Genomic DNA, 24,130 nt, shown 5'->3' on the forward strand with positions numbered 1-24,130 from the left:
GTAGTAGTATAGTACTACAGTAGTATAGTAGTAGTAGTATTATGGTGGTACTATAGTAGCGAGTAGTACCATGGTAGTTAGTATTACCTGTCTCGGTGGAATAGACTCTGAAACTCTTGTCCCAGAAGCCACAGACCAGGATGTAGCGGTTGTCGGCGGTAACCACGAAGCAGTGTGTGTTGATCTGGATGCTCTGATCCACCAGGTCTGTGATCTGACGCTTGTTACTCCCAGAGTTGTTGGCTACACACCCACACAGAGGGATAACTTAGTTAGTATTCAGTACAATGGTCTGGTCTGGCCTCAGGGTTACACTCACCAATCAGAGGGATAACTTAGTCAGTATTCAGTACAATGGTCTGGCCTGGCCTGGCCTGAGGGTTACACTCACCAATCAGACGGATAACTTAGTCAGTATTCAGTACAATGGTCTGGCCTGGCCTCAGGGTTACACTCACCAATCAGAGGGATAACTTAGTCAGTATTCTGTACAATGGTCTGGCCTGGCCTCAGGGTTACACTCACCAATCAGAGGGATAACTTAGCCAGTATTCTGTACAATGGTCTGGCCTGGCCTCAGGGTTACACTCACCAATCAGAGAGATAACTTAGTCAGTATTCTGTACAATTGTCTGGCCTGGCCTCAGGGTTACACTCACCAATCAGAAGGATAACTTAGTCAGCATTTAGTACAATGGTCTGGCCTGGCCTGAGGGTTACACTCACCAATCAGAGGGATAACTTAGTCAGTATTCAGTACAATGGTCTGGCCTGGCCTGAGGGTTACACTCACCAATCAGAGGGTCCATCTCTATGGGCAGGTGGTGGGCCTGTTCCAGGGAGTAACCTGGCGCTCCTCTCAAACCTTGAAACACACACACACATTTCACATGTATGTCACACAAGCAGGTACACACACAAGTATGCACGCACACACATACACACACCCTGAACACCTGCTCCATGGTTAGAGGTAGGTTCATGAAGGTTTCCATGAAGCTTATTGATTTCAGTTCCTGACTGTCAGGCTGAGTAGAGCTATGATCCCCTGGAGGGCAGAAACACAGCAGTATGCTGGGAATATGAAGCCTTTATTATTCTGCTCATTATTGTTTGAACCCAGAACCCTTTTCTTCTCTCCAACAGAAGAACATTGGCATTGCAGCTGTGGTCCTTAACGACAGAATGTAAGGCTCCACTCTGGTCCTCAACTCGGTGTGTGTGTGTGTGTGTGTGTGTGTGTGTGTGTGTGTGTGTGTGTGTGTGTGTGTGTGTGTGTGTGTGTGTGTGTGTGCGCGCTCCGGTGACAGATGTGGAAGTGTGAAGAGAATCTGGTGCAGTTGCAACCTAATTTCCCAGTAAGCTTTCAGGTGACCCTTGATTCTGAGGTGAGTTTGGTCCCTGAGAAGTGTGCATGTGTGTGTGTGTTTGTGTTTGTGCGTGTGAATGTGTGTGTGTGTGCACCTGCGTGCGTGTGTGTGTGCTTTTTTCTTTGGAGCTTTGGAGGGTAATGTTGTTCACACATGCCTCTGAGGACCAACATGTGGAAGCACTCAGTCGCTCTTTACCTGACCAAGGGGTGTAGCAGGGTGGGTAGACATTGTCGTGGCTTGACTTTAACATTAACCTGACGACTGTTATTTATCTAATTACCTAAATATGTTTAATTGTTACCCTATTCAATAAATCATGTAACAATTAACTCATTAGGATCTGGGGCACCATGAGAGCGGTTCTTTAAAGAGTTACCATCTCCCGAATTAAACTCTAAAGGTCTTTACCTATCACGTCTATAAACAGTCAACTTATTCATCATAACCTTGTATCATATCATTATTCTGCACAGTCGTAACCTCCTTGCATCTGCAAAAACCAGAGCCTTACTTATTCAGTATAACACAAGTTGATTTAATTAATTATTTACTAGCTAATTAAATGGTAACACAGGATAAACATACACACTTTATACACTAAAAACAGGTCCCTAGCGGGATGACAACAATATGGCTGCTTGTTATAAAAGAGATGGAGGGATGGGGGGCAAAGATGGGCAGAGACACTTAACCTTGGTACATTTAGAAACTACTCTCACTTACAGTAATCATATACTTTGCACATGAACCGCCACCCTCTTTGAGCAAGAAATCATGAATGTATTTACATGAAATGCCAGATCTCTCTCGGTGGACAGGGCCTTGGAAAGGGGGTTGGGCCTTTACGTGGCAAGCTTGTAAGGCTCTGATTGTTCCAAAATGGTTTTCCAACAAGTCTTCTACTGTTGTTCTTCTCTGTAGTTTCCAGTATCTGGTGACTTGCCGTGTAGTCCTGAACAGAACTACAATTGATTTTTCTTCCATTCACTCCTGAAGATGCTTCTATGAAGATAGGCTAGCCAGCCGGGTCGATGGTTCCCAGTGGGGTGGTGAGAGTAACGTAATATGATGGTTTGAGCAGAGAAACGTTAGTAGAATGGTCCCACTTAAATTTGCTTTCGAAGATAATTTACTTAGGACAGCTAATCAGCCGTACCAGTGATTGTCCGAGAGGTGAGTTTATCATCTCTACCTCGTGTTGATATTCAAAGTTCAGACCACTTTAAATGTGCAGCTACATCTCAACGTTTTTCTGGTCTGACATGTTAATCCTTAACCCAGTTTGTTCGAAAGGACGGTTCCATCAGGCTGACACGCTCTCTGACCTCACTCAGGGGCGTGACTTGTCACTGTGCAAAGTTTATGTAACACAATTATCTCTTATGGCTCCTAAAATGGTTTGTCCAGACCCAGGCTGTTACAGACCCAGGCTGCTACAGACCCAGGCTGTTACAGACCCAGGCTGTTACAGACCCAGCCTGTTACAGACCCAGGCTGCTACAGACCCAGGCTGCTACAGACCCAGGCTGCTACAGACCCAGCCTGTTACAGACCCAGGCTGTTACAGACCCAGGCTGCTATAGACCCAGCCTGTTACAGACCCAGGCTTCTACAGACCCAGGCTGTTCCAGACTAAGGCTGTTCCAGACCCAGGCTGTTACAGACCCAGGCTGTTACAGACCCAGGCTGTTACAGACCCAGGCTGCTACAGACCCAGGCTGTTACAGACCCAGGCTGCTACAGACCCAGGCTGTGACAGACCCAGGCTGCTACAGACCCAGGCTGCTACAGACCCAGGCTGTGTAGGTTAGCCCTGGTTGGTATGGAGGGGTTTTACTGGGCCACTGCTGTGGTAGGTAGCACATGTGGTGGAACACACAATTAGTTTTACAAGAGCATGTGTGTTCTGGCCTATGAGTGTGTGTGTGTGTGTGTGTGTGTGTGTGTGTGTGTGTGTGTGTGTGTGTGTGTGTGTGTGTGTGTGTGTGTGTGTGTGTGCGCATGTACACTACCGTTCATAGTTTGGGGTCACTTAGAAATGTCCTTGTTTTTGAAAGAAAAGCACATTTTTTTGTCCATTAAAATAACATCAGATAGATCAGAAATACAGTGTAGACATTGTTAATGTGGTAAATGACTATTGTAGCTGGAAACGGTAAAAAAGGCCCAATATCAGCAACCATCACTCCTGTGTTCCAATGGCACGATGTGTTAGCTAATCCAAGTTTATCATTTTAAAAGGCTCATTGATCATTAGAAAACCCTTTTGCAATTATGTTAGCACAGCTGAAAACAGTTGTTCTAATTAAAGAAGCAATAAAACTGGCCTTCTTTAGACTAGTTGAGTATCTGGGGCATCAGCACTTGTGGGTTCGATTACAGGTCATTTACAACATTAACAATGTCTACACTGCATTTCTGATCTATTTGATGTTATTTCAATGGACAAAAAAATGTGCTTCTCTTTCAAAAACAAGGACATTTCTAAGTGACCCCCAAACCTTTGAACGTGTGTTCTGGTCTGTGCTTTCTGGCCTCTGTGTGTGTGTAGTACCCTCACCGACAGTGTTGTGCCAGCGGTTGACAGCGAACAGTCTGCTGCAGGTGACGGTGACAGCGGCAGGGACAGAGAGGTGTGGCAGGGTGTTGGCTGCTACGTGTGTCACCGGGGAGTTGGAGGGGAACTTCAACACCATGATCACATCCTGCTGCATCTGGTCCTTGAACATCAGAGGACTCTGGGGAAGGAAACACTATTGAGTAGAAGAGAGGGAGTGTGGAGGATGGAGGGATGGAGGAGGAGGAGGAGAGAGAAGGGGACAGAATGAAGAGAGGTAATTAGTGTGGAGGTTAAACAGGTTTCAGACACAGAAAAGCAGGAGAGGAGGGGGAGGAGGAAGGGGAAGAGGAAGAGGGGAGAGGGTAGGGGGGAGGAGGACATGAGGGAGGAGGAAGAGGGGAGGGAGGAGGGGGAAGAGGACCCCCCCCGACAGTCTGATGGTCAGTCAGACAGACAGACATACATACAGACATATAGGCAGACACACATACACAAATACAGAGACAGACAGGGGTTAGAAACGTGAGATGGAATTGTTGTTTATAGTACATGAAACATCAGGGACAAGGGTTGTCCATCCATTTGCATGTATCTTCACTTGCAAGCAAAGTCGGGACAACATTTTCCTAATGCTAAATAATGTAGGTCATTTTTGTACTTTGCACAATTATTTTGCACTACAAAAATGTGGCGCTCAGTTTAGTTGACTGTATGGGGATAGCAAAAAGGACCAACAAGACCTCAGACACGTTAGACGGCTGTGGTGGAACTGGGTCAGTAGGGGGCACTCTTCCCTCTGCTCTACACAATAGACACATCAACTCCTCATTCAATGGAGCCATTGGAAATATGTTGGAAGCAATGGGGACTGGGGAATTGAAATGGGGAGTGGGTACCAGGAGTGGAGGACATGGTAGAGAAGATAGCATAGAGAAACCTATTGGCAAAATATTCTCTCTCCCACCATGGAGAGATGGGACTGCCACACAAACCACAAAGACATTCAAACACATACACACACATACACGAAAGCACAAACGCGCACACACACATACACAGACACTTGCATGGATACACACGCACACAGATAGACAGAGACGCAGTGGAGAGAATTTTTCCAGCATGCCGTGTGTCTCACCAGGTGCATGGCCGAGCTGCGAGGAGGATGTGGCTCGATGAGCAACTGAGACGGAGTCTGTCCAACAATCAGAATCTGCTTCTCCATTGCCTGAGGAGAGAGGAGAGACGGAAAGGGAGGGAGATAGGGATAGGAGAGAGGGATAATAGAGAGAGCAAGGGGGAGAGAGAGAGAGAGAGAGAGAGAGAGAGAGAGAGAGCGAACGAACGAGCAGGAAGGCGAGGGAGAGAGAGAGGGGGGGCGAGAGAGGGAGAGCGAACAGGAAGGCGGGGAGAGAGAGAGGGAGAGAGAGGGAGGGAGGATAGAGAGAGCAAGGGGGAGAGAGAGAGAGAGAGAGAGAGAGAGAGAGAGAGAGAGAGAGAGAGAGAGGGGGGGGCGAGATAGCTTGAAGGCAGGGAAGAGAGAGAGGGAGAGAGGGAGAGAGGGAAGGAGAGAAATAATAGAGAGAGGGGGAGACAGAGAGGAGAAAGAGTGGAAGAGGAGAGAAAGAGAGAGAGGCCTGCTGTCACTATCAATATTCATCAAAGTGATGGGTCAATGCGTTACTTGACAATGCAAGCAAATCCCAACTCAGCCATGCCTCCGAGAAGGGTGGTCGTAGAGGGAGGAGAGGGGTGCACTCTCAATCCGCCTGGGTGCTCCCCCTCCCCCTTCCTCCCCCCTCAGCCTACAGAGTCATCCAAGTGTTAGTATGGAAGAGACAACCCTTTCCCTATTAACATGCTTCAGTTAACCATTCCCATCCCCATCCCGGGACCCTCCACACTAACGCTAACCTGGATTGACATGATGCTAGGACTGCAGCAGTCCCCACATCCATGTTATTGTGCCTGGAACAAAGGCAGAGAGCAAACACACACACATGCAGGCACATACAAATCACACACAGTACTAGACAGTACACACCACTCAGTATCTACAGCTTCCATTGGCAACCCCATGCCACAGTGGAAGCAGTGTGTTCTGGGTAGAAGGTGATTCTTAGCCAGGACCGTCTACCCATTATCCCTGGGTCACTTCCCATCATGCATAGCACCAGATAGGTGAGGACCCCTGGTCAGTTGAACATCGTGGAATGCCAGTGAATGTTTCCCGTGAGTCGTTGGGCGGCGAACACATTTGGCAACCATTATCAGTCAGTGGCTCTTTACTATGCAGTCAGTCAAGTAATAACCTAGTCCCATTATAGCTATTTTAGGTGAGGGCTGGGGTGAGGGTCACCAGTCTGTTCACATAATGAAATCTGAGCCAGAGATCTGAAAGAACCAGAGGGCCATGTGGAAAACATCAGCCTTTTTTCTGACCATTCATTCTATTCCAGATAAACGTACGGAAGAATTCCTTCTTTTGGTTCTCCAGGAGAACCTTGGCTGTGTACAAGGTGCTCTATTTCTACAGGCAAAGAAAGAATGCGAGCAGAAAGCGCAGAGAGAAAGGGAGAGAAAAAGAGCAGGGAGAGAGAGAGAGAGAGAGCAGAGTGATTGAAGGTGATCTGAAGAGCATGTTTTCTCCCGACCATCACAACAGCATGCTAATAGCTCTAATACTCTTGGCGGTCAGTGTGTCACAAAGTCACGTGCATCTCAAACAGCCATCCTGAAGACTTAACAGGCAGTTCATTCATTTACGACCCGCCTGCTTTAAGGCCCTGCCTGTCTTTTGGCTGATAAGTGACACGTATTGTGTAACTATCTGCTGATATAGCTCCCAGCAACAACTAACCTGCCTTGATGAACACACAGGTATATCAGCAGCGATCACCTGGCCTGGGGGGGGGACCGGACGGACGGACGGACGGACGGGCGGACGGACGGAAAGACAGACAGACAGACAGACAGACAGACAGACAGACATGCAGATACAGACAGGCAGGCAGACAGGCAGACATGCAGATACAGACAGACAGACATACAGACAGACAGACAGGCAGACAGGCAGAGAGGCAGATACAGACATGCAGATACAGACAGACAGACAGACAGACAGACAGACAGACAGACAGACAGACAGACAGGTATAGTACGTGGTATGGTACTGACTCATCGTACCTGGGAAGTGGGAACTAACTAACACCTGTTCATCAACACCTTAACACCCACATAGAATGAATTCTCCACACACCAAATCAACACGTTTGGGTCATACTAATAGATTGTGTTTTTCTGTGTAGTTGAGATCAGACTTTTGCTCTGGAAGTGTGATGACTGTATGTAGTTCTTAATTATCACATAATTAAATTCTAAAGGATCTATAAGAAACATTTAAGAACAAACATTAACCAAGGCACTACACGCACCCACACAAAGCCAAAATATATTATTTTGAATTCCATCCTTTCATACACTATTAAAACCTTGTTGTGAGGTTATGAAGTTAACACGTTATGAAGTTAACATTCCCCATTGTCATTGGAACAATGTAAGTGACTTTGAGATGAGCCCGTGTGGACTGGCTGTAGGTAACCCTTTCACCACAGACAGAAGTTAGCCTGAAGGGTCTCTGGGAATGAGCGTCTCTGAGTTGACATGTGAACTACCGTATGTAGAAGTACACCGGCTTGTCTCTAACAATGTTGTCACAACCACAGCTACCATCACCAGGAATCTGTGTCTTTTAAGTTATGTATAGCTTATCAAGGGATCTTCTTATAGTTGAGGTCAACTATTTAAACACTAGCATGCCAGAGCTGCTACTATGGCTAGGTGACTGCAGTAAGCATTAATGAAAGCAGCTTCAAAGCTTCTGTCATTAGGAGAACACCTTCATTGGGCTAGCACACATCCCCCCATGTTGTTTGTCCCTTCAATAGGCAGTAATGGGCCCTCTAACTGGAGGCTGTGTGACTGGCTGTCTGCAGGAGAACAGCCTCACTGATGAATAATTTGTCTGTTTGTGTCTGAGTGACACAGCAGGGTCTGTATCAGGGGGCTGCTGTCATGTTTTCCATATGAGAAGGCTGTCAGGATCGACATCAAGGCTGCAGTAGGACTCCTGTTCCAGCAGCGCGCCCAGTAGACCTGTCACTGTGCCCTCAGCCAACCACGGCCCGGACACCTGTCTTAGCCAACCACATCCAGGGCGGCCCGGACAGCCCGAACGCATGTAACAGCAGCAGCCATCAGCTAGTCTAATCTGACACCTAGTCAGATGAATGATTATCTTTCAATCTGATTTTCTAATTCCTTGACATTTTAATGCCATATTTGCAGCGGTTAATGTCAGTGCTGCGGTTGCACCTGCCAGACAGGTATGAACCAGAATCTGCCTGAAGCCAATCAACACATCCTAAAATGTTCTGGAGCCAATCAACACATCCCAGAATGTTTTGGAGCCTATCAGCACATCCACTCAGAATGGCTGACTGACTGGCTGGCTGACTAACTGACAGGCTGGCTGGGTCAGCTAAAAGAAAACCATGTTGGGATCCTTTGACTGGGAGCAGCTCCACACATGGCTGTCACCTTATTTCCACCAATACACAGGATCCCACTACTTCCACCATTATCAGGCAAGTCAATACTTGTTGTGCGTGCCAAAAAGCTGCCTTTTCCCATAGGGCTCTGGTCAAAAGTACTGCACTGTGTAGGGAATAGAGTGCCATTTGGGATGCAGGTGTGATGTTTATCTCTGATTGTAGTGCTTATCTGAAGCATTGAACTCTTTCTTCCTTCCACTACATATCATCTCTCACAGACTCACTTGTTATTTTGCTGACTTGACCTTAGGTTCCTGTTTCTGAGTTAATGACAGACAGTAATGAATTCACCTGCTATGGAGTAAAAATAAGAGGATCTGACGAAGGCATCAAGGTATTCAGGCATACCTTCTTTAGTATTTATCATATCTGTTGCATTTAGCTGAGCTATGTCCTCCCTCCAACACACAGACACACAGACCCATGTTAGAAAGGACACAGCATCAACTGGCCACCACCATTAGGCAGTATGAAGCTACACGGTCAGCTCCCATCCCAACACTATCGCCTCGCAGGGTGGCAGACAGACAGACAGCTTCCAAAACCTCACAGCCGGATGACTCCAATAATTGCCATTGTCTGAAAAAGCCTGAGAGGAAATAATGAAAACCAAAGCCGTTGTCCATATTGTTTGGTAATTAGGCAGCTGAGTGATTTGCATAGTGGTCACTTGATAGATAAAGGCGGCCCGGGAAGTGACGGGATATAAATGAGTTGTTTTGCAGACGGCAGATGGTGGATATCACAGGGAGAGGAGATCACACTGGAAACACCACACTGCTGCTGCATGCCAGCTGCTATTGCTGTAGTCTCAGCTCCCCTCCTCCTCCTCCTCCTCCTCCTCTCGACCGCTCTACCTCCCTCTCTCTCTACCTCAACCTCCCCTTCCCTCTCCTTATCTCTCTCTACCTCCCTCTATCTCTATCTTCTTCTCTCCTTTCCTCTCCCTCTTCCACTCTCTCTCTCTAAATCACTCACTCTCTACCCCCTCCCCCCCCCTCTCTCTCTCTCTCTTCTCTCCCTCTTGGTCTACCTGCCTCTCTCTCTACCTCCCTCTCGCACTACTTCTCTCTCTCTCTTCCTCACCCTCTCCCTCTGAGACCTCCTCCCCTCTCTCTCTCTGCAATTAAGCTATTCACAGCTTCCTCCTGCTCAGAGAACAGCTCAGATCTAGTCAATTAATTAAATGTAAATGAGAGGATTCACTCCCATGTCTATTCACAAGATGACCCCTTGATAATTTATATCAAACAACACTTCAGACTAACATTCATTGACCTGGGTGTGAATGTGAGTGAGTGAGTGAGTGAGTGAGTGAGTGAGTGAGTGAGTGAGTGAGTGAGTGAGTGAGTGAGTGAATGAATGTGCGGGTCTGCAGTAGTATAGGGGCAAAATAGAATAATGTCAATAGTAAATGGAGTGAATGAGAGATAGAAAATCAAAATAGCCTTAACTTTGTACTGTATTGATCATGTATTTGCAACAACTATACTGTAAACCCATATCTGTGTGTACTCTGTATGTGTTTTATGCAGTTGTTGTCATCTATATCATGTTGTCTGTAAATGTTTATGGTTTGATATCTTTAATGCGAGACAAATTCCAGTGAAATACCAAATAAATGAACTGAACTGAACCTGGATAGACAGAAGCTGCAGTATCTGTCTATGCTGGAGCTGGGTAGATGGGATGGTTGGGGTGAGGGGGTGTTTGGTGTCCATGGTGACAGTGTCGTGTTATGGTGTACCTCTCTGAGGGCGGGGTCAGTGATGCTGTCCAGGCTGACGGAACCCTCGTAGGTCAGCTGGTGAAAGACATTGAGGGCGCGCACCGCCTCAGGCCCGCGCTGCTTGTAGCCGAAAATAAGGTCAACCCACTGATGCAGCTGACACGACACGAACTCACTTTCCAGGGCCTGTCAGAACACACAGACACAGGCAGCGGGGTTAGAGGGGAAAGGCACCCGGTAGCATGAAAACACACACAGTAAACACACAGTACACATAACACACACAACACAACACATGCAGGGTGAGTAGAGGATAAAGGCAGCCAGCAGCATAAAAACACACACAGTAAACACACAGCAATACACACATCTGAAACAATAACACACACCACGCAACCCAACACAAGTTACACTACACACACAGTCAATGTTACTGTACATACAACTGACAACATCATTGCACTGCTCAACACATAAACCCCACTGCACTAGTTGTTGTAAAAGTCAATGTTACTGTACATACAACTGACAACATCATTGCACTGCTCAACACATAAACCCCACTGCACTAGTTGTTGTAAAAGTCAATGTTACTGTACATACAACTGACAACATCATTGCACTGCTCAACACATAAACCCCACTGCACTAGTTGTTGTAAAAGTCAATGTTACTGTACATACAACTGACAACATCATTGCACTGCTCAACACATAAACCCCACTGCACTAGTTGTTGTAAAAGAGGAAAACTACCATTGAACCTAAAGCATTCAGTGATAATATATAATCCTGAGTTTTGATAGCAGTAATTCTCTCTCCAGACTGTGATAAAAACTCCATCCCAAATGGCACCCTATTCCCTATATAGTGCACTACTTTTAACCACACTCTTATCAAAAGTAGTGCACTAGCTACATAGAGAATAGGGTGCTATTTGGGACTAAAACTAATAAACAGGATGAGCCTCAGGGAGCCTGTTTAATGTCTCCAGTCTGATATCAGCCAAGTATCATGTTTCTTCTCTGTCTATTAAAAACAATGACTAGCCATCTTTCCCATGGAGCTGTTCAATACCAATGGAGATCCACTTTACTGTAAGCCGTGTGTGTGTGCGTGTGTGCGTGTGTGCGTGTGTGCGTGTGTGTGTGTGTGTGTGTGTGTGTGTGTGTGTCTGCGTGCGTGTGTGTACTGGTGTGTACGGAGAGGAACATTAATTTCTGATGGGAGTCTTAAGTGTGTTTTAGATAAGATATTAAAGTAAATATAACTACAGTATTCCTGTGATCTTACACTGGCCCCTATGGTAGACAAAGTTACTGTTGTGTTACATCACTATGGTAGACAGTGTTACTGTTGTGTTACATCACTATGGTAGACAAAGTTACTGTTGTGTTACATCACTATGGTAGACAAAGTTACTGTTGTGTTACATCACTATGGTAGACAGTGTTACTGTTGTGTTATATCACTATGGTAGACAAAGTTACTGTTGTGTTGCATCACTATGGTAGACAAAGTTACTGTTGTGTTACATCACTATGGTAGACAGTGTTACTGTTGTGTTACATCACTATGGTAGACAGTGTTACTGTTGTGTTACATCACTATGGTAGACAGTGTTACTGTTGTGTTACATCACTATGGTAGACAGTGTTACTGTTGTGTTACATCACTATGGTAGACAAAGTTACTGTTGTGTTACATCACTATGGTAGACAAAGTTACTGTTGTGTTACATCACTAGGGTAGACAAAGTTACTGTTGTGTTACATCACTATGGTAGACAAAGTTACTGTTGTGTTACATCACTATGGTAGACAAAGTTACTGTTGTGTTACATCACTATGGTAGACAAAGTTACTGTTGTGTTACATCACTAGGGTAGACAAAGTTACTGTTGTGTTACATCACTATGGTAGACAAAGTTACTGTTGTGTTACATCACTATGGTAGACAAAGTTACTGTTGTGTTACATCCCTATGGTAGACAGTGTTACTGTTGTGTTACATCACTATGGTAGACAGTGTAACTGTTGTGTTACATCACTGTGGTAGACAGTGTTACTGTTGTGTTACATCCCTATGGTAGACAGCATTACTGTTGTGTTACATCACTATGGTAGACAGCATTACTGTTGTGTTATATCACTATGGTAGACAAAGTTACTGTTGTGTTACATCACTATGGTAGACAGTGTAACTGTTGTGTTACATCACTATGGTAGACAGTGTAACTGTTGTGTTACATCACTATGGTAGACAGTGTTACTGTTGTGTTACATCACTATGGTAGACAGTGTTACTGTTGTGTTACATCACTACGGTAGACAGTGTAACTGTTGTGTTACATCACTGTGGTAGACAGTGTTACTGTTGTGTTACATCCCTATGGTAGACAGTGTTACTGTTGTGTTACATCACTATGGTAGACAGTGTAACTGTTGTGTTACATCACTATGGTAGACAGTGTAACTGTTGTGTTACATCACTATGGTAGACAGTGTAACTGTTGTGTTACATCACTATGGTAGACAAAGTTACTGTTGTGTTACATCACTATGGTAGACAAAGTTACTGTTGTGTTACATCACTATGGTAGACAGTGTAACTGTTGTGTTACATCACTATGGTAGACAGTGTAACTGTTGTGTTACATCACTATGGTAGACAGTGTAACTGTTGTGTTACATCACTGTGGTAGACAGTGTAACTGTTGTGTTATATCACTATGATAGACAGTGTTACAGTTATGTTACATCACTATGGTAGACAGCATTACTGTTGTGTTTTATCACTATGGTAGACAGTGTTACAGTTATGTTACATCACTATGGTAGACAGCATTACTGTTGTGTTATATCACTATGGTAGACAGTGTTACAGTTATGTTACATCACTATGGTAGACAGCATTACTGTTGTGTTACATCACTATGGTAGACAGCATTACTGTTGTGTTATATCACTATGGTAGACAATGTTACAGTTATGTTACATCACTATGGTAGACAGCATTACTGTTGTGTTATATCACTATGGTAGACAGTGTAACTGTTGTGTTATATCACTATGGTAGACAGCATTACTGTTGTGTTATATTAATATGGTAGACAGTGTTACAGTTATGTTACATCACTATGGTAGACAGCATTACTGTTGTGTTATATCACTATGGTAGACAAAGTTACTGTTGTGTTACATCACTATGGTAGACAAAGTTACTGTTGTGTTACATCACTATGGTAGACAAAGTTACTGTTGTGTTACATCACTAGGGTAGACAAAGTTACTGTTGTGTTACATCACTATGGTAGACAAAGTTACTGTTGTGTTACATCACTATGGTAGACAAAGTTACTGTTGTGTTACATCACTATGGTAGACAAAGTTACTGTTGTGTTACATCACTATGGTAGACAAAGTTACTGTTGTGTTACATCACTATGGTAGACAGTGTTACTGTTGTGTTACATCACTATGGTAGACCGTGTAACTGTTGTGTTACATCACTATGGTAGACAGCATTACTGTTGTGTTATATCACTATGGTAGACAAAATTACTGTTGTGTTACATCACTATGGTAGACAAAGTTACTGTTGTGTTACATCACTATGGTAGACAAAGTTACTGTTGTGTTACATCACTATGGTAGACAGTGTAACTGTTGTGTTACATCACTATGGTAGACAGTGTTACTGTTGTGTTACATCACTATGGTAGACAGTGTTACTGTTGTGTTACATCACTATGGTAGACAGTGTAACTGTTGTGTTACACCCCTATGGTAGACAGTGTTACTGTTGTGTTACATCACTATGGTAGACAGTGTTATAGTTATGTTACATCACTATGGTAGACAGCATTACTGTTGTGTTACATATCTATGGTAGACAGCATTACAGTTATGTTACATCACTATGGTAGACAGCATTACTGTTGTGTTATATTACTGTGGTAGACAGTGTAACTGTTGTGTTATATCACTAGGGTAGACAGTGTTACTGTTGTGCTATATTACTATGGTAGACTTATAGTGCTTATAGTATTATTGTTCTTATTGTCGACCCAGTGGTCACACACTACAACTCTAGCAGCAGATACGCATAAAGACATGCTGCAGGACTTTACACTCTCCCTCCCAATAACAGCCTCTATCAACAGAGTGGAGCTAGCTAGAGCGCACAGACAGAGCTGAACACAGAGGGAGCTGAACTAGCCATGGGGCATGTCACCATGATTGAATCTGGCACATGCAAAGATGGGAACTGGAGGGAGGAGGGGTGGAGGGAGGGTGGGAGAAAGAAGGAGAGAGAGAGAGGGAAGGAGAGAGAAAGAGAAAGGGAGAATAAAAGGTAACGTAAGAGGGAAGCAGAAAATGAAGAATGCCATAATGAGATCTGAGAGCAGGATGAGTGAGGACAGTGACGGAGAGTGAAGATGATGATTCTCTAGGTATCCATCCAAGGATTCCGCATGTATGCTAATATCTATATTACAAGATAAGAGGATAAAAACACTGTGCAACAACCCCCCCCCCCCTTGCCGAGACCTGGCCCTCCACCTCCTTCCTCCTCTCTGTGCCACCCCTCCACCTCCCTCCTCCTCTCTGTGCCATCCCTCCACCTCCCCCTCCTCTCTGTGCCACCCCTCCACCTCACTCCTCCTCTCTGTGCCACCCCTCCACCTCCCTCCCTCTCTCTGTGCCACCCCTCCACCTCCCTCCACCTCTCTGTGCCACCCCTCCACCTCCCTCCTCCTCTCTGTGCCACCCCTCCACCTCCCTCCTCTCTGTGCCACCCCTCCACCTCCCTCCACTCTCTGTGCCACCCCTCCACCTCTCTCCTCTTCTCTGTGCCACCCCTCCACCTCCCTCCTCCTCTCTGTGCCCCCCCTCCACCTCCCTCCTCCTCTCTGTGCCACCCCTCCACCTCCCTCCACCTCTGTGCCACCCCTCCACCTCCCTCCTCCTCTCTGTGCCACCGCTCCACCTCCCTCCTCCTCTCTGTGCCACCACTCCACCTTCCACTCCTCTCTGCCACCCCTCCACCTCTCTGTGCCACCACTCTACCTCCCCCTCCTCTCTGTGCCACCCCTCCACCTCCCTCCACCTCTCTGTGCCACAACTCTACCTACCCCTCCTCTCTGTGCCACCCCTCCACCTCTCTGTGCCACCACTCTACCTCCCCCTCCTCTCTGTGCCACCCCTCACCTCCCTCCACCTCTCTGTGCCACCACTCCTCCTCCCCCTCCACCTCTCTGTGCCACCTCTCCACCTCTCTGTGCCACCACTCCACCTCTCTGTGCCACCCCTCCACCTCCCCACCTCTGTGCCACCACTCCACCTCCCCACCTCTGTGCCACCACTCCACCTCCCCCTCCTCTCTGTGCCACCCCTCCACCTCCCTCCTCCTCTCTGTGCCACCCCTCCACCTCCCTCCTCCTCTCTGTGCCACCCCTCCACCTCCCTCCTCCTCTCTGTGCCACCACTCCACCTTCCCCTCCTCTCTGCCACCCTCCACCTCTCTGTGCCACCACTCTACCTCCCCCTCCTCTCTGTGCCACCCCTCCACCTCCCTCCATCTCTCTGTGCCATCACTCTACCTACCCCTCCTCTCTGTGCCACCCCTCCACCTCTCTGTGCCACCACTCTACCTCCCCCTCCCTCCTCCTCTCTGTGCCACCACTCCACCTTCCCCTCCTCTCTGCCACCCCTCCACCTCTCTGTGCCACCACTCTACCTCCCCCTCCTCTCTGTGCCACCCCTCCACCTCCCTCCACCTCTCTGTACCACCCCTCCTCCTCCCCCTCCACTCTGTGCCACCCCTCCACCTCCCTCCACCTCTCTGTACCACCACTCCTCCTCCCCCTCCACCTCTCTGTGTCACCACTCCACCTCTCTGTGCCACCACTCCACCTCCCCCTCCTCTCTGTGCCACCACTCTACCTCCCCCTCCTATCTGTGCCACCCCTCCACCTCTCTGTGCCACCCCTCCACCTCCCTCCACCTCTCCGTGCCACCACTCCACCTCCCCCTCCTCTCTGTGCCACCCCTCCACCTCCCTCCACCTCTCTGTGCCACCCCTCCACCTCCCTCCACCTCTCTGTGCCACCCCTCCACGTCCCTCCTACTCTCTGTGCCACCACTCTACCTCCCCCTCCTCTCTGTGCCACTCCTCCACCTCCCTCCACCTCTCTGTGCCACCATTCCACCTCCCCCTCCTCTCTGTGCCACCCCTCCACCTCCCTCCACCTCTCTGTGCCACCCCTCCACCTCACTCCTCCTCTCTGTGCCACCCCTCCACCTCCCTCCCTCTCTCTGTGCCACCCCTCCACCTCCCTCCACCTCTCTGTGCCACCCCTCCACCTCCCTCCTCCTCTCTGTGCCACCCCTCCACCTCCCTCCTCTCTGTGCCACCCCTCCACCTCCCTCCACTCTCTGTGCCACCCCTCCACCTCTCTCCTCTTCTCTGTGCCACCCCTCCACCTCCCTCCTCCTCTCTGTGCCCCCCCTCCACCTCCCTCCTCCTCTCTGTGCCACCCCTCCACCTCCCTCCACCTCTGTGCCACCCCTCCACCTCCCTCCTCCTCTCTGTGCCACCGCTCCACCTCCCTCCTCCTCTCTGTGCCACCACTCCACCTTCCACTCCTCTCTGCCACCCCTCCACCTCTCTGTGCCACCACTCTACCTCCCCCTCCTCTCTGTGCCACCCCTCCACCTCCCTCCACCTCTCTGTGCCACAACTCTACCTACCCCTCCTCTCTGTGCCACCCCTCCACCTCTCTGTGCCACCACTCTACCTCCCCCTCCTCTCTGTGCCACCCCTCACCTCCCTCCACCTCTCTGTGCCACCACTCCTCCTCCCCCTCCACCTCTCTGTGCCACCTCTCCACCTCTCTGTGCCACCACTCCACCTCTCTGTGCCACCCCTCCACCTCCCCACCTCTGTGCCACCACTCCACCTCCCCACCTCTGTGCCACCACTCCACCTCCCCCTCCTCTCTGTGCCACCCCTCCACCTCCCTCCTCCTCTCTGTGCCACCCCTCCACCTCCCTCCTCCTCTCTGTGCCACCCCTCCACCTCCCTCCTCCTCTCTGTGCCACCACTCCACCTTCCCCTCCTCTCTGCCACCCTCCACCTCTCTGTGCCACCACTCTACCTCCCCCTCCTCTCTGTGCCACCCCTCCACCTCCCTCCATCTCTCTGTGCCATCACTCTACCTACCCCTCCTCTCTGTGCCACCCCTCCACCTCTCTGTGCCACCACTCTACCTCCCCCTCCCTCCTCCTCTCTGTGCCACCACTCCACCTTCCCCTCCTCTCTGCCACCCCTCCACCTCTCTGTGCCACCACTCTACCTCCCCCTCCTCTCTGTGCCACCCCTCCACCTCCCTCCACCTCTCTGTACCACCCCTCCTCCTCCCCCTCCACTCTGTGCCACCCCTCCACCTCCCTCCACCTCTCTGTACCACCACTCCTCCTCCCCCTCCACCTCTCTGTGTCACCACTCCACCTCTCTGTGCCACCACTCCACCTCCCCCTCCTCTCTGTGCCACCACTCTACCTCCCCCTCCTATCTGTGCCACCCCTCCACCTCTCTGTGCCACCCCTCCACCTCCCTCCACCTCTCCGTGCCACCACTCCACCTCCCCCTCCTCTCTGTGCCACCCCTCCACCTCCCTCCACCTCTCTGTGCCACCCCTCCACCTCCCTCCACCTCTCTGTGCCACCCCTCCACGTCCCTCCTACTCTCTGTGCCACCACTCTACCTCCCCCTCCTCTCTGTGCCACTCCTCCACCTCCCTCCACCTCTCTGTGCCACCATTCCACCTCCCCCTCCTCTCTGTGCCACCCCTCCACCTCCCTCCACCTCTCTGTGCCACCACTCCACCTCCCCCACCTCTCTGTGCCACCCCTCCACCTCTCTGTGCCACCCCTCCACCTCCCCCTCCTCTCTGTACCACCCCTCCAACTCCCTCCACCTTTCTGTGCCACCACTCCACCTCCCCCTCCTCTCTGTGCCACCCCTCCACCTCTCTGTGTGCTAGGTTGATGTAGATATAGCTGACCATGCAGTAGAGGAGGAGAGCAGAGGGAGAGAGCAGAGGAGGAGAAGAGAGCTGAGCTTACTGAAAGGTCACCTCTGCTTGCCGCTAACCCCCCCCCCCCAGCTCCTTCCCATCACCACCCCTACCACCCTCCCCCCAGCTCTGTCACTCCTGCTGAAAAGGTCAAGTGTGTTCCTACCCCATACCCCACATCCTACCCTTAATAACATTGTAGAACTGTTGAACCCCCGCCCCCCCCATAATATCATATCTATAATAGTGTGTGATTGTGAGTGTGTGTGTGTGTACGAGTGTGTGTGTGTTTGTATGTGTGGGTTTGAAATGTGATGAGAAGTGAAACGCTGTGTGTCTCCAGGCTGGACTGGTTGAGAGGCTGGCAGAGGGTGGAGAGAGAGTTCACGTTCTGTCTCTGTGCGTCTCTGTGTGTGTGTGTGTGTGTGTGTGAGAGTGTGTGTGTGTGTGTTGCTCAAAAGGGGCCTGCAGGGAGAACAGGGTTGTACTGGGTTGACACACACACACAAACAGCACACAGCCACACACACACACGCAAACACACACGCAGCTAAATGATGATTGATGAGTCCAGCATTAGGTAACATTATAGGGGACACTTACTGGCCTCGTCCTTTAGTGACATCAACGGGGTCAGCTGCAGATTGTGTTAGTATCGAGCAGTGCACACAGACATACAGAGTGAGGGGGAGGAGGGGGGGAGAGGGAAGAGGGAGGAGGAGAGGGGAGAGGTGGGGGGTAGGAAAGAGGAGGGGATGATATAGGAGGAAAGGAAAGGGTGGTACAAAATGAGAGGACGAAGGAGGAGACAAGGGTGACAAAAGCAGGAGAGGAAAGGAACAGAGCAGAGGGTGGGAGATAAGGAGAGAAGGAGAGGTGTTTAGTTCCTCACCATCCGGTTGATCCTGACAAAGTCCTCAGGCTTGTTGGCCCAGGGAGGCAGCTCTACATCACACACCATCTTGCCGTCCTCCCTCTGGCCCAGGTGGTAACCATTACTATTACCAAACATCTCCGGCAGGTAGTAGAACTCCGGAATCAACTCCTGTTGGAGACAGGCATTACCACATTATTATACACATGTTATTATACTACATGATTACACGTTTTTTTATTACACAGGGCAGGTAGTAAGATCAACAAGGGGAGGAGAGATGTAAGGCGAGTAAATGGACTGTGCACGTGTGTGTGTCTTCAGGGGGAAAGGTAATACAAGCCAAATAAACAGCAGGCCATTGGTGTTGAGAGGTGCTGTAACAGTTATTTCAGTGGTGTGTGTGTGTGTGTGTGTGTGTGTGTGTGTGTGTGTGTGTGTGTGTGTGTGTGTGTGTGTGTGTGTGTGTGTGTGTGTCAGTGCAGAGGTGTGGTGATGAGGTCAGGACCTCGGCACAGAGAGGAAGACATAAACTCCCATGATCCTCCCTGGTGTGATTCCAACTTAAAAATAATATAAACAACTAGCTGACCCTGGAGACACCCTATAGCCCAGTGGTCACCAACCTGAGTCAAAATGCAAGCCGAGATCTACGCTCTCATGAAGTAAAAAATGTAAGCCTATGCATCATTAATCTAATAAAAACAGGTCTGTAGGGATCTGTGCAATAGGCCTAATTCATTACCACAGCATATTGGCTATGCTTGGCCTACCAGTATGGTTCTTCTCAGATCACATTATATTTTACAACTCAAGCTACATAAACAAAATAAATCAGTTGTTGTTCTACTTGCGAGGCATAGCTGAGCATACATTTAAATATTAGCTTTTTTATTTTGTACCGGTTTCCTCCAGCATCTTCACAAGATCCTTTGCTGTTTTTCTGGGATTAATTTGCACTTTTCGCATCGAAGTACATTCATCTCTAGGAGACAGAACGCATCTCTTCCATCTCCTCCAAGGATGAACCAGACTTGTGGAGGTCTTGGCTGATTTCTTTTGATTTTCCCATGACGTCAAGCAAAGATGCACTGAGTTTGAAGGTAGGCCTTGAAATACATCCACAGGTACACCTCCAATTGACTCAAATGATGCAATTAGCCTATCAGAAGCTTCTGAAGCCATGACATCCTTTTCTGGAATTTTCCAAGCTGTTTAAAGGCACAATCAACTTAGTGTATGTAAACCTCAGACCAACTGGAATTGTGATGCAGTGAATTATAAGTGAAATAATTTGTCTGTACACAATTGTTGGAAAAATTACTTGTGTCATGCACAAAGTAGATGTCCTAACCGACTTGCCAAAACTATAGTTTGTTAACAAGACATTTGTGGAGTGGTTGAAAAACGAGTTTTAATGACTCCAACCTAAGTATGTGTAGACATAAGTATATGTAAACTCCAACATAAGTATATGTAACTGTAGTTGCCATCACACTCAGGCCAGGTCCATCTCCAGTCAGACTACTGTGCAGGCATACTAATAACAGAATGATAGCATGGTAATAACAGAAATATAGGGATACTTAAAACCTGAACTGAACAATCTCCCACTCTTCTTTAAAGACAAATAAAACATCAACAACATAATTAAATGCCCTAAGTATTATTTAAGTTACTCATTACAAATGGGTTGTGTGACAAAGTTTTTATTTGTATTACTTAAAATGCCACTTTCCATTACTGAGTGCCTTTAGGAGCACAAGACCGGATGCTCCCTTTTTAGTCAGACAGTCAGCCAGCTGTTCCTTTGTGGCCGACCACAGAATCCGCTGGATTCTCTGTGCTTGAATAAGTTCCTTAATGCTGCTAATCTCAAGACGAAGTATTTTCTCTGTGACAGACTTGGTGGACTTGACAGCATCAACTAGGGAGTTGCTGTCAGTGACACAAACTACAGGTAGAATGTGCCATTTTGCCTCAGCAGTGGTAAGCTCTGAAAACAGAGTTGCCAGAAAGATGGCATTGTCAATTCCATCCACAAGAGCAAGGGTTTCTCAAGCAAGTGTGCTTCGGACAACCCTTCTGTTCCTTTCTGACTGCCAACAGATGGTGAGAATCTTCCTTTTTCATCCATTAACATGATTAGATGTCCACCTTGTGTGCCTCCATCTGTAAGGTTCCCCAGGGAAGCATCACTGAAGATAGTAATCTTTTCCAACATGCTGAAACTTTAGTCACTTGTTGATTTCAGTTTACGAACAACTTTGTTTGTCTCTTGAATGGTTTATACAGTGGGGTGTTTAGTGTTGGATGCCAAGTTGCATCCATCAAACATTACATCATGTCTACTCTGTCGAGCAACCCTTCGAATTTTACCCATCTTTGACCTCAATTGATCAGCTTCAATTCCACAGGTCGGGGAATTGCTTTGTACGGCTCTTGAAGAATCTGGGTGGATGGGTTGAAGATTATTGATATAGGTTTCCTGTTGCATCAGTATTGTTCTGTCAACTGTAATAAACCCTATGCCAACATAACAAAAACGATCATGCTCCTCACGGCTGACCTGGAAAACAGCTTTGAGGAGTGGAATCACAGTAGCAAAGGCCTGTGAGCCACCCCAGATGAAGTCATCAACATGACAGGCAAGTACTCCAGTCACATTGCAGTCTTGATCAAACCAATAGAAGACTGCAGGATCCACTAGTGACATTTTTCCACCTGTACTCAGCATTGTTGCCTTGACTTTGTTGTACCAGTAATGATGCATCTGCCAGTCCATACACACACTTTTTTAGTTTCCACAGTGTTCCTTCACTCTTAGATTCAGGCGGAGGTCAGCTGTGAATGTCCCTTGACAGCTCTGTTCCCTGCAAATGCAGATTTGATGTCTATGGAATGAAGTTCCATTTTTTTCTGGCAGATCACTGTCAGCAGCAATCTGAGTGACTCTGAGGCGCATGTCGGTGAGTCTTTTGGGAGTTCTTTAGCAGCCAGCTCCTCAAAACCTCTAAACGTGCTTTTGGCACCATTCCAGGTAAGGATTCTTTAAGGGTACACACCCACCTTGTTGAAACAGCTGAGTGAGCTTACCTGTTGTACCAGAATATGTAGCTGGTTCAGAGAACTCCTTTGGCTTTTCCTGCTCTTCCAATGACTGTTGCTGTGTGGAATACCACTTTCTCTGTCCATGTATTTAACAGTTTGTCCAGTTTCAGATTATAACCACCATGGTGTCTTAATACACGTGGCTGTTGTTGAATGATTTCCTCATTTAAAACCTCAACAGTATTACCTGTGTCATGGTTGAAACTTTCTGCTCCATTTCCTGTGTCCATATCAATTTTTTTTCAAGATTTATTTCACCTTTATTTAACCAGGTAGGCTAGTTGAGAACAAGTTCTCATTTACAACTGCGACCTGGCCAAGATAAAGCAAAGCAGTGTGACACAGACAACAACACAGAGTTACACATGGAATAAACAATAAACAAGCAAATAGCACAATAAACAAGTTAATGACACAGTAGAAAAAAAAGAAAAACAATATACAGTGTGTGCAAAAGGCATGAAGAGTTTGGCAATAAATAGGCCATAGGAGCGAATAATTACAATTTAGCAGATTAACACTGGAGTGATAGATGAGCAGATGATGATGTGCAAGTAGAGATACTGGTGTGCAAAAGAGCTGAAAAGTTAATAAAAACAGTATGGGGATGAGGTAGGTAGATTGGGTGGGTTATTTACAGATGTACTATGTACAGCTGCAGCGATCGGTTAGCTGCTCAGATAGCTGATGTTTAAAGTTGGTGAGGGAAATAAAAGTCTCCAACTTCAGCGATTTTTGCAATTCGTTCCAGTCACTGGAAGCAGAGAACTGGAAGGAAAGGCGACCAAATGAGGTGTTGGCTTTAGGGATGATCAGTGAGATAAACCTGCTGGAACGTGTGCTACGGGTCGGTGTTGTTTTCGTGACCAGTGAACTGAGATAAGGTGGAGCTTTACCTAGCATAGACTTATAGATGACCTGGAGCCAGTGGGTCTGGCGATGAATATGTAGCGAGGGCCAGCCGACTAGAGCACACAGGTCGCAGTGGTGGGTGATAATAGGTGATTTGGTAACAAAACGGATGGCACTATGATAGACTGCATCCAGTTTGCTGAGTAGAGTATTGGAAGCTATTTTGTAGATGACAACGCTGAAGTCGAGGATCGGTAGGATAGTCAGTTTTACTAGGGTAAGTTTGGTGGCGTGAGTGAAGGAGGCTTTGTTGCGAAATAGAAAGCCGATTCCAGATTTGATTTTGGATTGGAGATGTTTAATATGAGTCTGGAAGTAGAGTTTACAGTCTAGCCAGACACCTAGGTATTTATAGTTGTCCACATATTCTAGGTCGGAACCGTCTAGGGTGGTGATGCTAGTCGGGCGCGCGGGTGCGGGCAGCGAAAGGTTGAAAAGCATGCATTTGGTTTTACTAGTGTTTAAGAGCAGTTGGAGGCCACGGATGGAGTGTTGTATGGCATTGAAGCTTGTTTGGAGGTTAGATAGCACAGTGTCCAAAGAAGAGCCAGAAGTATACAGAATGGTGTCGTCTGCGTAGAGGTGGATCAGGGAATTAGTCTCAAATCAAATCAAATCAAATCCAAATCAAATCAAATGTATTTATATAGCCCTTCGTACATCAGCTGATATCTCAAAGTGCTGTACAGAAACCCAGCCTAAAACCCCAAACAGCAAGCAATGCAGGTGTAGAAGCACAGTGGCTAGGAAAAACTCCCTAGAAAGGCCAAAACCTAGGAAGAAACCTAGAGAGGAACCAGGCTATGTGGGGTGGCCAGTCCTCTTCTGGCTGTGCCGGGTGGAGATTATAACAAAACATGGTCAAGATGTTCAAAT

General features: G+C 47.6%; 1 protein-coding gene across 1 annotated transcript in view; it reads right to left on the reverse strand.

Annotated features, from left to right (window-relative positions):
* LOC139385439 (neurobeachin-like) overlaps nt 1-24,130 on the reverse strand; it is a 346,644-nt gene that overhangs the window by 11,814 nt on the left and 310,700 nt on the right. The window contains exons 51-56 of the mRNA XM_071130488.1: nt 19,250-19,402; nt 10,294-10,461; nt 5,072-5,161; nt 3,934-4,126; nt 794-865; nt 88-243 (exon numbers count right to left, since the gene is read on the reverse strand). Of these exons, the coding sequence (XP_070986589.1) occupies nt 88-243; nt 794-865; nt 3,934-4,126; nt 5,072-5,161; nt 10,294-10,461; nt 19,250-19,402 (832 nt within the window). The remainder of the gene's footprint in view (nt 1-87; nt 244-793; nt 866-3,933; nt 4,127-5,071; nt 5,162-10,293; nt 10,462-19,249; nt 19,403-24,130) is intronic.

The sequence above is a fragment of the Oncorhynchus clarkii genome, chromosome 27, assembly GCF_045791955.1.
Source record: "Oncorhynchus clarkii lewisi isolate Uvic-CL-2024 chromosome 27, UVic_Ocla_1.0, whole genome shotgun sequence".
Taxonomy (NCBI): Eukaryota; Metazoa; Chordata; class Actinopteri; order Salmoniformes; family Salmonidae; genus Oncorhynchus; species Oncorhynchus clarkii.